Source organism: Agelaius phoeniceus, chromosome 7, assembly GCF_051311805.1.
Source record: "Agelaius phoeniceus isolate bAgePho1 chromosome 7, bAgePho1.hap1, whole genome shotgun sequence".
Lineage (NCBI taxonomy): Eukaryota > Metazoa > Chordata > Aves > Passeriformes > Icteridae > Agelaius > Agelaius phoeniceus.
The window spans coordinates 45,523,299-45,539,068 of record NC_135271.1 but is presented as its reverse complement, the minus strand read 5'-3'; the positions used below and the strand labels follow the sequence as shown (position 1 = coordinate 45,539,068).

The window sequence follows — 15,770 nt, the reverse complement described above, 5'->3', positions numbered from 1 at the left end:
CATGTTTTCCCATCACTTATTCTATTCCTATTCCATATTAGACACCAATTTAAAGCTCCATGCCTGTGGCTTCCCCTTGCCTCCTGTGCTGGTAATTCACATCTCTCTTTTTTTGGCTCAGAAGGAAACATTGGGCCAAAGAAACGAGCATCTGGCAGCAGAACCTGATCACCCTGACAGATACACCCAAAACACAGCTCAGTAAAGTCAGAAGGCTTCTGGCCAGGGGTACAGGTCTGTTGTTCAAGGCTCTGAATGCAGGATCAAGGTATAATTCTAACAATTAATTATAAAGTATAAGAAGGTTGTAGTTGTGAAGGATGTTCATCATTAAAATTCATGCTGCTGTCTTCTGTTCTAATATTATTGAACCCACACTGGCTCCTCATTGCCCTTCAGAATAACTTCTCTTTATTTGCATGTTATAAGTGTCAAGCTTATGGCCTTATAATTTCCTCAATATTCTTCCCATTCTCTCTCTCTCTGCCTTGAACAACATCCTAGGCAGGATTTCCTCAAGCTTTCCTCTGTAACCCTTCCAAACCTTAAAAAAAAGCAAATAATTTTGAAAAGAATGCCATTCGCATGCAAATTATAGCTCTGTTCTTTTAACATGCAGGGATAAAACTCCTTCTGTAATTGGCATTTATTGATTATAATTTTAACATAAGCTTAGCCTGTTAAATGACTTTGCTGAATCTGTACAGGATAATGCATACATAGCTGGTGTCATTTTTAGTGTTTAGTGGCTTAGCATCGCTTGTAAATACATTTATGAAATATTCATTTGAACTTCAGCTCTGTTATTATCCTCTGTGATGTCAATTCCAATTTTCCTCCAAAATGTTTTTAACTTTTCTCCTAACTGAGCTCTTGTTTTTCTGAGCACTACAGAAAGAAGCTGGGGGGTTGAACATGGGGAGATAGGAAGAAAAGGATGAAAAAAAGAGGAAATATATTTCCTTTGTAAAATTTATTTTCACACACTAAGAATCAGGGAAACCACAGACAGAAACCAAAATCCTAGTACCTCATCTAATGCCCATGTGTACCAGAACACCCCCAGATGCTATAGGGATCTGCAGAAAATCCACTTATCTTTGCATTACCTGTTCCTATTTTATCTGCTATCAATCTGAAAGAAAACCCAGCTTCCATTTTTCTCCAGCCCATATTCATATCAAACAAATAATAGAAATATACACAGTTCTTTCTCTAATAATATTAACACACAGAGGTCTCTCCCTGCTTACCATACAGTGGAACAAAACTGGGTGGGGCACAAGGAGCCTTTTCTGCTGACAATGCAATCTCTGTTGGGAAATGGTTTTGTACCAGTGAGCCAAACTCTAATTTTCCAATTGTAAATCTGTCCTTTCAAGGTTCCTGGAGGAGCTGGAGTAGCACTCCAGAAATGATAAGCTCCCTGTTCTAGCCTGAGTGTGATTTCATTCCTCCTCTGCCCCCTCCACACCCAGAATGCAAACTTGTCCCCTGCCCTCTCAGAAAAAGGAGAAATTCTGAGATTTGCAGTTCACTATTCTGTACCTTAAGGAGATTTTTGCAACAGACACCGAACAAAACAAAGTTTCCTCCTTAAAATTTGTTTCAAGAGAACAGCACTCTTGCCTTTTCAAAGAGACGGGAATGCATCAACAAACTCATAGACCGGGAAGGCAAGTTCACAGCTCCAGGTCACTGGAGTCCTGCAGCACACAGCCTCTGGCACAGCTGGCTTTTCCCAAAGGAGCACCTGGAGGGCACCAGCACATGCAGGTCTGTGTGTGCTCTCATTCTGGACATGCTCTGGGGCAGTGCTTGTGACACAGCATGAGCTCTCACCACCTGATCATAAAAACATTCTTTTGCCAAGCTGGTTACAGACTCTCATCTTTAAGATGTGTAGAGGAGCAGCAAACCTGGTTCTTTGCTTCTCTGCCCCATAGCTGTGAAGTTTGTTAGAGATATTTAGATTTTAATATTCCTCACTCTGCCCCCTCAATGGGATAAAAACCTGACAGAACAAGCCCAATACAAATTCCAGATCATTCCATGCAGCCAAGGTCATTATAACAATGATTATAACTCTGAGAATCACTTTTGGATGCCTTAGGATCCCACAATGTGTTTCCTATAAAAGTTTGCCCTGGTCTATCTCTGAGACTTCAGATCTCAACACAAAGACTTTACACAAACTTAAATCCATGTCTGAACCAGAACCTAAGTGCAACAAACTGAAATTGCAGAATTTGGTCCTTCAGCCACTTAATTTATTAAGCTGATCTTCTGTAGGAAAAATAAAAATCTCATAGGAATGCAGCAAATTCATTTAAATCTGATGGAACATCCTGCTCCATCATGAAGGAAATTGTTCACAGGCATGTGTCTACTTTATTTTCAGCTCAGCATGGTTGGCAGCTTCCTGTGCTCCTGTGCCACACAAGAAAATGTAAGAAACCACTTGTTGAGTCACATCTGACCAGTTTTTAAGGCACTGAGTTTGACTGCATGAAACTAGGATACAATATTCTGGCAATATTTTTAGAAGGTTTAGCTCATGAGATCTAATTAAAATACTGTGATGTGTGTTCTTCTTGAATTGGTGCCCTCTGAATTGGCTGTTCTTTTTCCTCTATGCCAAAACAATGTCATAACAAATGGAAATTGCTAATGAGGATGAAAAACCAGCTGAAATTTGACTAATTGCTTTTTTCTCTCTTAAAAAAATAATAGAGCACTGATTCTTTTATTTACAGAATATCTTCAAATTGATGGGCCTTTAGAAATGCAGTGGTGCTCTAGGTAAAACATTTCTCTGGGGGTTTTTTTCCCTTGGGATAAGTAGTTCATTAATAACTCTCTATGACCATGAAATCACATATTCTTATTTGGTTTCCAGAGGTGTGAGGTGTGAAGTTCACCAAATTCTCCCATTTATTTGTTTATTGTGATAGAATCACCTTTGGGAGTACCTATTTTAACATATTCTTTCATCTCAGCTTGAGGTCAGCTCTTTTAACAGCTGCAATTTATTTTAATTGGAACAAAAGAAAATCAATTTTGTCACAAATCTTGCCCAACCATCAATGCCCAGAATGTATCCTGGCTTTCAAATTTAGGCCTTGTACTGATCCATTTCCAACTGAGCCAAGGTCACCACTTTGTCAGTCTTCTCTTTCCCCCATAAATGGGAAAAAAAAGGAAATACTAGAAATTTTAAACATAGGAGACACAGAGGCATGAGAAGCCTATGACAAACCATCTTTAATTTTCAGTATTTCCAAATATTCACATCCTGATTACAAGACTTAGAATAAGTGCATTTCTAAAGAATTTTGTTCCTCATTTGTGGCACTTTGTGAGCCAAACTGCTAATTTGGGAGCAGATGCATCAGACCAAATGCCTGTGCTTGCACACGTGGCCATGCTGGCTCAGCATGTGAGAAGAAGGTAAGGCCCAAAGCCACTGATCCTTGTGGTAACAACAAAAACAACCAGATGCAACTGAAACAGCTAACAGGTAAATGAATAAAGCCTTGTTAACCCTATGGAAGATGTAAATAAGGTTATAGAATGTTTTGAAAGGGAGTTGAATGACTGCTCAGCTGCAAACTAGGCCAGTATTCAAGTTTAGATAACTTTTTTCCCCCTTTTTTATGCCTTATCCTCAGTCAGACCTGTCTGACTACCAGCATGGTTTGCAAGGCTATTGCACAGCTGAGCCTGACCTGGCCATCACACCAGTGGGATTTTTCAGCCACAGTCATTGCCCAAACCACAAACACAATTCCTGTCAGATGTCCTGGCTGGTCAATCTCCAGCTCTCAAAACAGCAGCCTGCCCCATCATTCACCTGTACTACAAGGCCAGGGGCAAAAATCAATGTATTTTCATTTCAGTTACATGACATATTAAGAGAAAGCATGAAGCTCTATTCAAATAGTCACTCAATTTTGTTAATGATAATTAGAATTTAATATCACAATTAAACTCCTGTATAGATTTTTTTAACAAGTACATTCTCCTAATAAACTACAGCTCCTACATCAATACTGAAATCATCTGATGTAGATAAGATGAGTAAGTGATGTAATTTTCTATACATTAAAAAAAAAAAAAACTATTTAACAGGTTGGCCATTGCCTAGGAGAATAAGGTGCACATTTGCTCAAATAATTACCAGAAGTCTAAATGAAGGCAGGGATATTCCAAGATAAACTGGAATTCTTCTCTGCAGGTGCTTCCATTCAGGAGACTTCCCTTGCTAGGTCAAGAGTTGGCCTTTTGGATCCATCAGACCAAGATTAGCAGGACTGCTTTAAAGAATTATTCTAGTTGTGAATGTGCAAAGTATGATATTTGTCATTTCACAAATCAAGTGGAAGTCTATTACACTTAGGAGAAAATATTAAATAATAATAATAATAAAAATCAAGCTTCCTTTTCCACATGAATAAACCATTACACACTAAATCAGTCCTGACAGAAAAAGAAAGTAGAAAAAGACTTTGCAAATTATGTATGTCCAAAATGCCAAGTCACCAGTGACACATGCAAACACACCTGTCTCTCTGCAATGATCTCACAATTCTCAGAGTTTTTAACACTGTTTGAAGAACTCTTCAGTTTCAGGGTTTATTCAGAAGAAATCCTGATTGGGCACTCTGATATGGACATGGATTGCTTTGATGTGAAGAAGGAAATGTTCTGAATAAAAGGGACTTAACAGGTTTCCTTCAATCTGTGAGCCTTGCTGAAAGTTAAATTCAATTAGTAATTAAAATTATGGATTTCATTGTGTCAATATAAATTACATGGCTTATGTTATATGAAAGCAAATGAGCTACTCCTCCAAAAAGTCAAAATTATGAGAGATATGGGGATGAAAAGGTGACTTATTATCATGGATTATAGTAAACTGTACACATACCCACATTTTCATAAAAAACTTGGGATGATAAGCCTCCCAAAAGTTCATTTATCAGACTGGATTGGGTACAATGAACAATCTGTATGTGCTTAAATCAACTTCTCCAAGCCTGTCAGTCATGGAAACCTCACAGTTTATCAGAGTCATTGTTCAAGTATTTAACTACATTATTAGAGCACAGTTTTGACTTTCCTAACACTGAACATAAAGTCTGCTGTGAGTCAAATTGATACTGCTTGGTGCCACCTTGGTGAGCACAGGCAAAAGTCAGCTCAGGTCTCTCAGTGGCAGCATTTCCATGGCTGAAGGAAACCCTGGACTCTGCTGCCTGATCTTATCCCATTTTCCTGAGCCAAACCAACCAAGCTGCAAACCCTGCTCTCTGTCCAAACCCCAGTTTCCCCATGCCCTTCCTGGTGTGCTGTGGCTGGGTCCTGCCTCCCCAGTGGCTCCTGGCTCTGATTAATACATTTAAACAAAGAGATTCACATTTTTCTGCCACAGCCCTGACACCTTATCGCTTATTTCCCTTCCCATTTGGCATTGGTGCAGTTAACTTTTCCTCTGAAAGCACCAACTTTATCTTCTTTGCTTAATTTTGTCTTATGGATTTCAAGCTCTTTCACCCATTTATCAAAAAGATTTTTAATTCTAAGCCTGCTTGCACTGCCTCTGAGTGTGACATTGTTCAAGAATGTGACATCTCATTACCTGAGACATTAAGGAAAGTGGTGGACAGCAGAAAAATCAGGACCTACAGACTATTGATAAAATTATTCCTTGATAATATTTTCTCAAACAGGCCTTGCTCCTTAGTGATTTATTATGAATCATACTTACTGTTATGACTGAGTCATATCAGAAGTCTCCCTGAAGTGAAAAACATCTGTTCTTGTGGGCAGAGTGACTTCCTCCCTCACTAAGCTTGAGGAGCTTATAAATTGATTGTTTAAAAATTTATGTTAGCATCTCCCCAGATACCAACTTAGTCTGAATCTTTGGCTGTCATTCCCTTGCTTTTTTTCCTTATTTTTTCTCATCTAAAGACATGTACTGTGCCTGTTGGGACTATTTATACCCTTTGGGAGTTCTCAAAGCAAATCACTGCTGGTTTAGAAACTGCATCTTTAAATATGCTGGGGTAACTCTGAGGATCTCTTGACCTGCAAAAGCTGCTTCATGTAAAGACCCTCTTGTTTGCTGAGATGTTCCATATGGGGAGTTAATACCCAGCAGACAGCATGCCATAAATGCAAATCCCAGTTATTGCCCAGCCATTTAACCTTGTAAACAGACCTTAAATCAGACATTTCTGAATCTACATACTCAATTCCTTCCCTATTCTCCCTTGCATTCATGTTCCCTTGCTAATTCTGATCGTGTCAAACCTTTTGTCACATTTAACCTTTCTGTGGAGAGTGAAGAAGAGGCACTGAGCACATCAGCCTTGCCTGTGTCACCCACAACCTTCTCTCTCCTCCCTGCTGGATTTACCATTGCATTCTGCTATGGGAGTTAAAACTCAGGCTTTGCTCTGTTTCTGTTATGAATCTTCGAGGAATGGGAACAATAGCAGTGACATGTAAAATTTCTCAAAGAAACCTGGATTAAATTGGAGAGGAGCAGCCTCTTCCCTCGCCTTCAGCAGCAGCTGACCAGGGATGCTCTATGTGACTGCACCTGACCTTAACTGGGGAAAAGAATGCAAAGTAATTGCTTCTTATCCACCTTAGGACACTGGTTTCCTCCTTTAAACTTAATTTTTGGTTTTGACTCATTCTCATAAAATTAGAGTGAATATTCATTTTCAGCTTTTTTTTTTCCCAGAGTACAGACTGAAAGCACTAAGGAAATAGAATCATGGACTCACAGAATGGTTCAGCTTGGAAGGGACCTTAAAGATCACCTAGTTCCATCCTCCCTGTCCTTTTATTTTTCTTTTCTTTGCACTAAGCATCTGCAGGGCAAGAATTATTTACTGTGGAAATACTAAAAATGTCACAAATCCAATCAAATTGTCTGATGTGAATAGAAGCAGAGAGCTGGGAAAAAAAAATAAAAAGGCCTCACTGAAGAACTCTTTTTTTTTTTTCCCCACAAAGTAAATAGTGCCTGGAGCCTGGTTTTGCCAGTATATTTGGAAAAACTGGATGGCCCATATTTGTTTAATCAAGTTATTCCCCTTTCACTGCTGTAATCTTTAGCATTGTTCCCATTCGTGCAGTTAAGATTCCTGCAGGAACAATATGCATTTCCCTAAATTATTCTTCATCTACATCCTATTTCTCACATTTATAGTGCCAATTGATTTGCAATTCATTTTGTGACATTTTTGGTTTACTTTGTTTTGGACTTCTGCTAAACAAAGCCTGCCAACAGCATTCCTCAGAAGGCTAATGAACTTGCTAGAATAGCAATCACTCTCTTAGAAACCTTGTACGTATTTTTAATTTGTATTGACTCGGAGAGATCCAGATAATTTAGCAAGTTCCATGGCAGACATGAAGACAAATGCTCATGCTGACTTTCACATTCAAACCTGCCATTAGAGCACATTTGCTCAGGGCTGCAAGGGGTGACCCAAACAAAACAGGCCAAACAAACCTCATTGCCAATGGAAGCACAGCTAAAAACCTTGGCATTAGTCCCAGCAGAGGCTGAGACAACCTCTGCACCATTTGTACAACAGGGAATTTTGTGGGAAGTTGGAATTGATATTGTATCTGTTGTCCTAACTGATACCATCGCGCTTTCCTGGTTGTTTTTGCCTTCCTAAATGGATTAAAGTAATAGCATTAATTAAGCCAACAGAATTAATTTAAGCTAAACAATGTTATCTAGTTAGATATAAATGGTACATAATGCTGCATTACAAGCTATCGTGATGGTGTATTTTCCCAATAAGAGTTTAAAATCTTAATGTGCTAAACTTGTCTGTCTCTTGATTATTTATTCTAAGGCAGAAGGGAACTGAGAACTATAACCTGTTACAGAAAACAATAATTAAGGAAAAGGTAAATCTTACAGAAGTTACTTTTAACTCTGGAATTTACCAGTGAATGGAACAGTAACTGGCCATCTATTCCCCAGGACTGAACCCAGGGAGCACCTCCCAAAGATTAAACACACTATTGATTTCAGTACAGCCTGAAAATACACAGTGCCTTTAATAAACTATTTCTCATATTAAGGCAATCCTTTGCTACAGCTAGTGACCTTCACATCACTATTACTTAGTTCATTTATACATTAAGAGACATTAAACCACAAATCAAGGGTGCTCAAGTTATCCAAGCTGCATTCAGCACCAGTCAATGTACAAGTCAGTCATCTGTGGAGTTTTCTGAAAATACAGCTTGTCTCTTTGTAAATTATTTGACAAGTAAATGGAAGTAATAGGAGATTAGAAAGGGAAAGTCAAATACAAGCAGTATTGAGCTGCACATGTCTGCTGGTCAGACTATTTGTGAATATTTATACATATATTTTTATATACATATATAAACTCACACATAAAAATATGCACACCTAAAATCCAGACAGACATTTCAATATAAATGTGTATAGACACACAGGGAAATGTGTAGCGTGACACAGACATATACATAAATTTTTTATTTGGCCTCAATAAGCTTATATCACTCTTCCAGACAGTACAAACTTTTTTTTTCCCTCAAATCCTTATTCTAACTAAACCTGTCTAAATCCCAATAGGCACTTGTGGCAGTCTTTTAATAGAAAATAAATGTGCCATGTACTAGTCACAAATAGTGCTTGGATACCACTATCCAAAATAAGGAAGGGTATTTTAGAGTCAAACTGGGAAGAAAAATTTGGATACATGATGTTAATATCAAGGTCAACCTGTCATATCAAATACAGATATGTTGAGATTAAGAAACACCTTTCTTCTTGTCCTGAATAATAAAATAACATCAACCTCTTTATGTGCTTTATAATAGAGATTTCTATAAAAACGCCCTTTAGAATGGGTTCTTAAATGTATATGCCAGCATAAAATAAAGCTTTTCATATCATCTATTATCTTGCTTTGGGATAAAGCAAATTTGCTCGTGTATTTAAAATGGGATGATATTCATGGACAACTTCTGCTGGATGAAAATGGGATAAGTGCCCTGAAACGCTTTCAGGCAAGAAGCCAACCATCTCCATGCGTTATACAAAAGTGGCAGAGTGATTTTTTTTTAATTTTTTTTATTTTTTTTTAAGGTGCACCTGCTTTAGATGAAAGAAATTGAATTCCAACTCCATAACTGTCAAGCGCCACCGCAAATAATAGAGCCCGAGCAGAATCATTGCAGCAATATTGTTATTTTCCTGTTGGGGCAATGGAGCAGAAACCAGCCTCAGCTCCTGATAGCACTTTACCTGCATGCTTTGGGAACACTTCCATTCATCATTCCACTGCTTAAGCCCTTTCAAAAACATGTTCTTCATCCCCAGGTTAATAAAACCTATGGTTAGCTAAGTGAAAAGTGTAGGGAGGAGGAAAAAAAAAAAAAAAAGGGAGAGTGGTTTTGCCAGAATTGCATAAATTCCTAAGAAAATACTACAATGAATCATTTGAGCACTTGCACGTAATATTTCTTACATGAAACTCCATGCACAAGGCTGTTTTTTCTGTTGTCCCATAAGCAGCTGAATCCTCATTTCTTTTTTGCAGCTCTCAATAGGATGAAGAGAACAGCAGGACAATGAAGACAATCATTTGGGTATTGATAATCTGACTGAGCACATTTTTCTTTTGGGAAGATGCAGTGTGGAGAAATTGCTAGTTCTCTCCCTTTTATCCTTATATAATCACACAGAAGAATGAAGAAAAAAAGCCAAAATCTTTCTTTTATGTCAATAAACCGACATTTATTTTCAAACCTGTCTGGCAAGACTCAAATTTATGATCTGTCCCTGCAGTGACACCATCACAACTGCTCCTGACAAGATTTTACAAGGGTACAGACCACTTTACAATAAAAATTTAGTGCCATGTTATTCTGCTTTCATTAAAATTTGATGGCACAGATGAATTCCTTCCTTTTTTGGATTTTTTTTAATAAACATGAAGGCTTATCCACAATCTATAGAAAAATGAATGAATTAGATCCTGCTTTTACTGAGATATTCAGTAACTACCTGTGAAAATACCTCAATCATGTTTAACTAGCACAAACTCTTTTTTTTTTTCTTTCTGCTGAGTAACTGCTAAAGCCAAATGTTTTCCTTTTCTGAGTTCTTAATGTGTCAGCATTTATTTGGGGAGGTATCAATGCATCACCTGGGGAAAGAAAGGCTTTTCCTGGGTCACTAAACCATTGATATGCTGAGGACACACAAAGCCCCATGTAGCCAAACAACCTAAATCCCTGGAAGCATCTTAGAAAACCATCCTTCTTATCATGTATTTGGTAAAATACTGGAAAATCTAGGTGGGCTCAGAAATTTGCAGCTTAATCTACAAAATTCAGATTTAGAGGAACCTACCATTGTCTCACCTGCCACTGACCGTGTGTTTTATCACAAGCAGAGGAACTGATGTGGAAAAAGGGGAGAGAGGAGGAAGGAGTGTGAAGAAGGGAATAAAAACAAGCTCAATTGAGAAAAAAGAGTCCTAAACCATCTCCTTGGACAACTCAGTGCAGTAAGGTAAATCCTAAACATCCTGGGTATTCAGCCTCTCCTTTTGTTTGTCTCACTGGAAGATTCAGGGCAAATACAGACTGAAATCTTGGATGCCTTGACTGAGGAATACAGGAGTTTTGATATTCCCTCATTCTTCCTGAAGAAACTTTGGGGGAAATGAAACAAGCAAGGATTTTTTGACTGGACCTTCAGGACTGTAACAGTAACTAGGTGCAATATTTGATCTGACTCTTGCTGTCAATTTATAAGTATAAAAAAGCCTGACTGTGACATGCTTGAATACTTCAAATTAAGTCTTTTTTTAAAAAGCTTGGAAAAACTGTAGCTACTATAATTCATGGAAACGTTCATCCTTCCTTTTGCCCTGCTTCTAAGAGTAGCATTTTTCCCCTCACATTCAACTAATACAGCAAAAATTGCTTTTAAATCTATGAATTCTGTTCTCCAATAGATGATTTTCTATTCTTTATTTCTGAAGTTTCATTTTGTGTTACCAGCTGCTCCAGTGTAAACAGTATCCCAAATGCAAAAGATTTCAAAAGCCAATTACGTTCAACACTCCTTGAATGTTTCCTACAAACACTTAGACAGATGACCAGACTTCAAAAATCCTTCCTATATTTTACTAATACACACTAATCTAGACCACAATCAGCAATGTTAATATGAAATGAAGTTTTTTAGCAGTTCCTGAAAGACATTAATACTATAAGAGAACATTGGCACCCGATGTGTATCTACAAGATTAAATTTAGAATGGCAATTACACCTTTCTTCAAGTACAGTCCCAATCAATAAAAAAGATTTCTATTACTTTGCCTCCCTGCCTACTAGAGACAATGCTAATGATCAAAATTGCTTGCCAAGATTGGATTTGAAAATGTAAAACAGCTTTCCATGCCTTGCAGTCTCTACTGTATTTCTAGAAGGGACTATTTGAGACAACCTTCACTCCCACCTATTTTTAGACAACTCAGAAATGGTTTGGGGTCACTGAGGATTGTTCATGCGTGGTCAGAAAAGAGGAACAATTGCTAATCAATTGCAACACTCGAGCTCCAGTATCTGATACCAAACTATGGTAACCTACAGCTGCTTTGGCTCACAGGCCATGTCAGTGTAACTCTCCTTTCTGAAGGATGAATGGGACACTCTTCCTTTTCTCACTCTCACTTCAGCATTTAATTTTTTTCCCTTTATTATTCAATATGCTTTGCTAAAAACTGCCTAGATGTGACAATTACTTTCCTCCCTGATTGTGTTTTAAACAAGCTCTTGGATAAGAGAAAAATCATTCTTTAGAATTTCATACATGTTTTACACCTTGTTGAAAGCTACCAAATCCAAATAGGGACATTTTCTTGGAAAAAAAAAAAAAATCTTATTTTTCTAAATTTTATCTTATAAGCCACTGCTTTTGTAAGATGTCCAAAAATACAGTAAGGAGCTAAAGACAGAAGCCTGACTAACTGCACTCTACCAAAAAATTGTACCAGCTCAGTACAGTTACCTGAAGTTATGAGTAACTTAGTTCTAACTTCTAATTGTCATTATGACTTCCAATATTCTTTGTTTGCTGAATACTTATTCAAAATCCTATTAAACCCAGAATAAATAGGGTACAATAAACCATGATCTCTCTTTATGGGAATGGCAAACAGAGCCATTAGGCAGGAGGGGGTTTTTTGCTTAATAGAAACCTTTTTAAGAGCACAGTAATTGGCAGATTTAACTCATCCATGGCTTACAATATTCATTCATGTGGATATTAAAACATTAATCACCACCTCTATTATTTTAGGATTTTCTTAGGGTTTGTGCTCTTTTTAAGCCAAAAAGTGCCCCCTACACTTTTTCTGCATAGAAAGCAGGAGACTGCATAATGTAAAAAGTTATTTTTTGGAGCCTACTTTGCCAAAAAGATAGGACAGGTTACAAGCTCTATTGAACACAAGAATGTTTGCACATGAGTGCATCACCAGAGTACATCACCTCAAAACCTCAGCTCAAAGTAGGAATCACTTCAAAGCAAAAAAAAAAAAAGGCAAAAAAACCACCACCAAACAAAAAACCCAACCAAAAAAACCAAATAAAAACAAACAAAAAAAAAATTTTTGCGGAAAAATAGCCATGCTATTCACTATTCCATAAGGTCAAATGCATTTAGTTCCAAAAGGTTTTTTTTCTCTCATGTTATGAAGCATCATTTAAGTTTAAAAAAGTACATGTCCCCCCTGTAGAATAGATAAATACAACATCTTCACTCCTTTTAAAATAAGCAGTTTTGCAACAGAAATGTCCCACTTCGGGGTGCCTGCATATCTCATTCTTTGATTTATCCACAAATAATTACAACAGCAGAAGCCACTAATTCTGGCTGAAGGAGACCAGCCATGGGGAGAGGAGCATGATCTGGTCTCCATGGGGATTTAATGCTCAGCCTTCCTGCCAGAAAACCCTGTTCCCCATGGATCACCAACACAACAGCTGGGATGGGTGGAAATGAGGAAAGTTTGGGGCTCATTTCAAGCTGATGACAATTTGAGAAGATCTGCATATACTACATCCCAGATGAGAAAGGCTTTGCAATACTACATATACATAAAGGAACATGGAATTATGCATAGAATTATTTTGCTTTTTAATTATTTAACTACAAAAGCTGTAGCTAATGATATGCTCTGTGGGCCTTGTACTACATCTTTATGCTCAATTAATTTTTTAACATTAATATCATTTGGGGAAGAAGCAGGACTTGCCAGAATATACAAAACATGCATAACAATATGTACCTCTAAGATTAATGTTTATACTTGGGCAAACTAATTCATGTTCAGGAGCTCCAGGTAGGAGCTGCCACATCCAAAATTAATGAACTTTATTCAGAAAGAAGTTGTCACTGTGCTTGGGGCAGGTCTGGACACAGACATTGCTCTGTCCTCAATATTGCTGCCCCTCTATTTCTGCTGGGGTTTGGGGGATTTTAGCCAGTTTCTCCCAGAAGAGGAACACACAGATGATTTCTGCAGCTCTTTTATAAAAGCTCCAGGCCCTGCACTGTCAGCAGAGGTGCAGGAGCTCCTGCAGAGTGAAGTTGGTTCCAGCAGCTCAGCCTGTGCCTGTCTCTCTCCATGCCCACTCCCATTCCCAAGAGGGTGTGTTCTGTCTCTGCTCCTAAACCAAGACACAAATTACCTTTCTTTTGTGCCTCTGCCTGAGTCCCAGGCAACTCAGTTCCAAATTGACGTCTTAGCTGACCTCTTCATAGTTCAAAGAATTACATCCTTCCCTCTCCTCTCTGTGTCAGACCCAGTTCTGTTATTACTTTCCAATGTGACAGGTAACTCCACAACTTCCCAAACTCTCCAGCTTGGAGAAGCCTCTCTATTAAAACTGGAAAGTGACTCCAAGGAAAAAACCCTGGTTTCACAAATGCTCAGTCTGAACCAGAAAGAACTTTTATCCCGATGATCATAATTTTGTCAAATTTCCTTCGTCCTAACTTTGCTCCTGAAATTTTACTCACAGTGTTTTGGGTGGAATCAGCCAATTTCCCAGTTGATTTCTTTGCCACCTGGCTAGATTTCTTTTCCCTTTGTTTAGGAACAATTTCAGTCTAGACAGGCAACTTGCTGGCATTTGTGCTGTTTCAGAAAATGGGAATATCTTGCAATGAGTTTACTAAGAAGGCACAGAGACTTTTAATCAGTTTGCCTTACAGCCATGGGAAGAAAGGAACCTGCTCCTGATTTGCTCTCAAGTCCCTGCCTTTTCCTTTCTTTTTTTTTTCCCTGAAGCAGCTTTCAGCCTGCATTACCCATGACTGATTTATTAGATTGTCAGTGCTGTTAGAGTCCATGTCAGGAGTATGACAGATTTGTCATAAGGGTGCAGCAAACCCAGATCACCCTGTTCAAAAGCTGCATGCCTTCCTACTCTCTGTGTCAAGCTTCTGAGAGTCAACAAAGGGTTTGTCACTAACGTGGATGTCTGAGAGAATGAAGATCCAAACCTTTGTGATTATCAAGCCTGTTTATTTCACCTTTTAACTAAGTCTGCTGGATTGAAAGAGAATTTCAATGTGCACAAGATGAAGCAGTCTATCTGTTTAATACCACCAGCCACTATCAACCTCATATGTTCATTTGCCCTTTAATACAGACACCATTTCAAAAATCTTTCTCCTGCTATTAAAACACTTCTAAAAGCTTATGCCCTTATAAACCAAGCAATCATTTTCCCCTCAACAGCTACAACCTGCCATCACTTTACCAGGCCAAATTACTGAAGAGGACTGGAGGTTCATGAAGGCAAGAGGAAATCTCACAAAGATATTTCCTTCAGGAGATAAAAACAACCAAAGTTCTATTCACACATAAAAAGAAATTCAAACCTGGTTCTACTCACTATTTCTTCATACAGAACAAAAGCTGTTTTTGCAACTTCTACTTGGAAACACCTGATATTAAAGATACAAGTCCAGACATAAGAAATGAGCTAAACAAAATTGTTTTGGACTGTAGCTGGGAAGATCAATAAGGAAAACCATAAGTTATTGAAATTACGCAAGGTTCAGGACATTATAAAATAAATTTAAAAATTGAATAAGTAGGGTGGTATCTGAGCAAGACAAGAGCAGAAGGATTAACAATGTCATAAGGATATACAAATATTACAAAGTAGTCCCAGAACACTGATTTGCCTTTCCTTAAAAATAACTAGAATGGGAGGAGATTAATTAATTCAAAATAAACAGAGGAAAGCCAGGCCTAATATCTCAAGGTAATAAAAGTTGAAGGTGAATTTTTGGGTCACAAGGTTTGGGCAAAATAAAAAAAAGAAAGAAAAAAAGAAAGAAACTGGGAAAGGTTACAGAAGCAGTTAAAAAAACTGGGGGTAGATAGGATCTGAATTAGAAATTATTGCATAAAAGAGTACCTGTATTAGAAAAGAAAGTTAAAGAATGTTTTCATAAAATAGGAAGAAACTATTATAGGATGACAGTCTAAACAGGAAGAATATTTACATGTGAAGAATGTTTAAAGTATGTCTTATAAAGAAGATGGACACTCCATTTCATGAGGAGTTGCGTAGAAAAGACAGGAGGTGATGGCTACAAGTTAATCCTGGGAGATTCTGATCAGAGAGATGAGGAAAATTTTTCACAATGAGAACAATCACG

At 37.9% G+C, this 15,770-nt stretch overlaps 1 protein-coding gene across 1 annotated transcript in view; it reads left to right on the top strand.

Moving 5' to 3' along the window:
* The window catches only part of LOC129122742 (von Willebrand factor D and EGF domain-containing protein-like), a 168,123-nt gene extending 163,412 nt beyond the window's left edge, over nucleotides 1-4,711 (top strand). The window contains 2 exon segments of the mRNA XM_077181864.1: nucleotides 3,353-3,520; nucleotides 4,596-4,711. Coding sequence (XP_077037979.1) covers nucleotides 3,353-3,520; nucleotides 4,596-4,711 — 284 coding nt within the window.
* The last annotated feature ends 11,059 nt before the right edge of the window (nucleotides 4,712-15,770 follow it).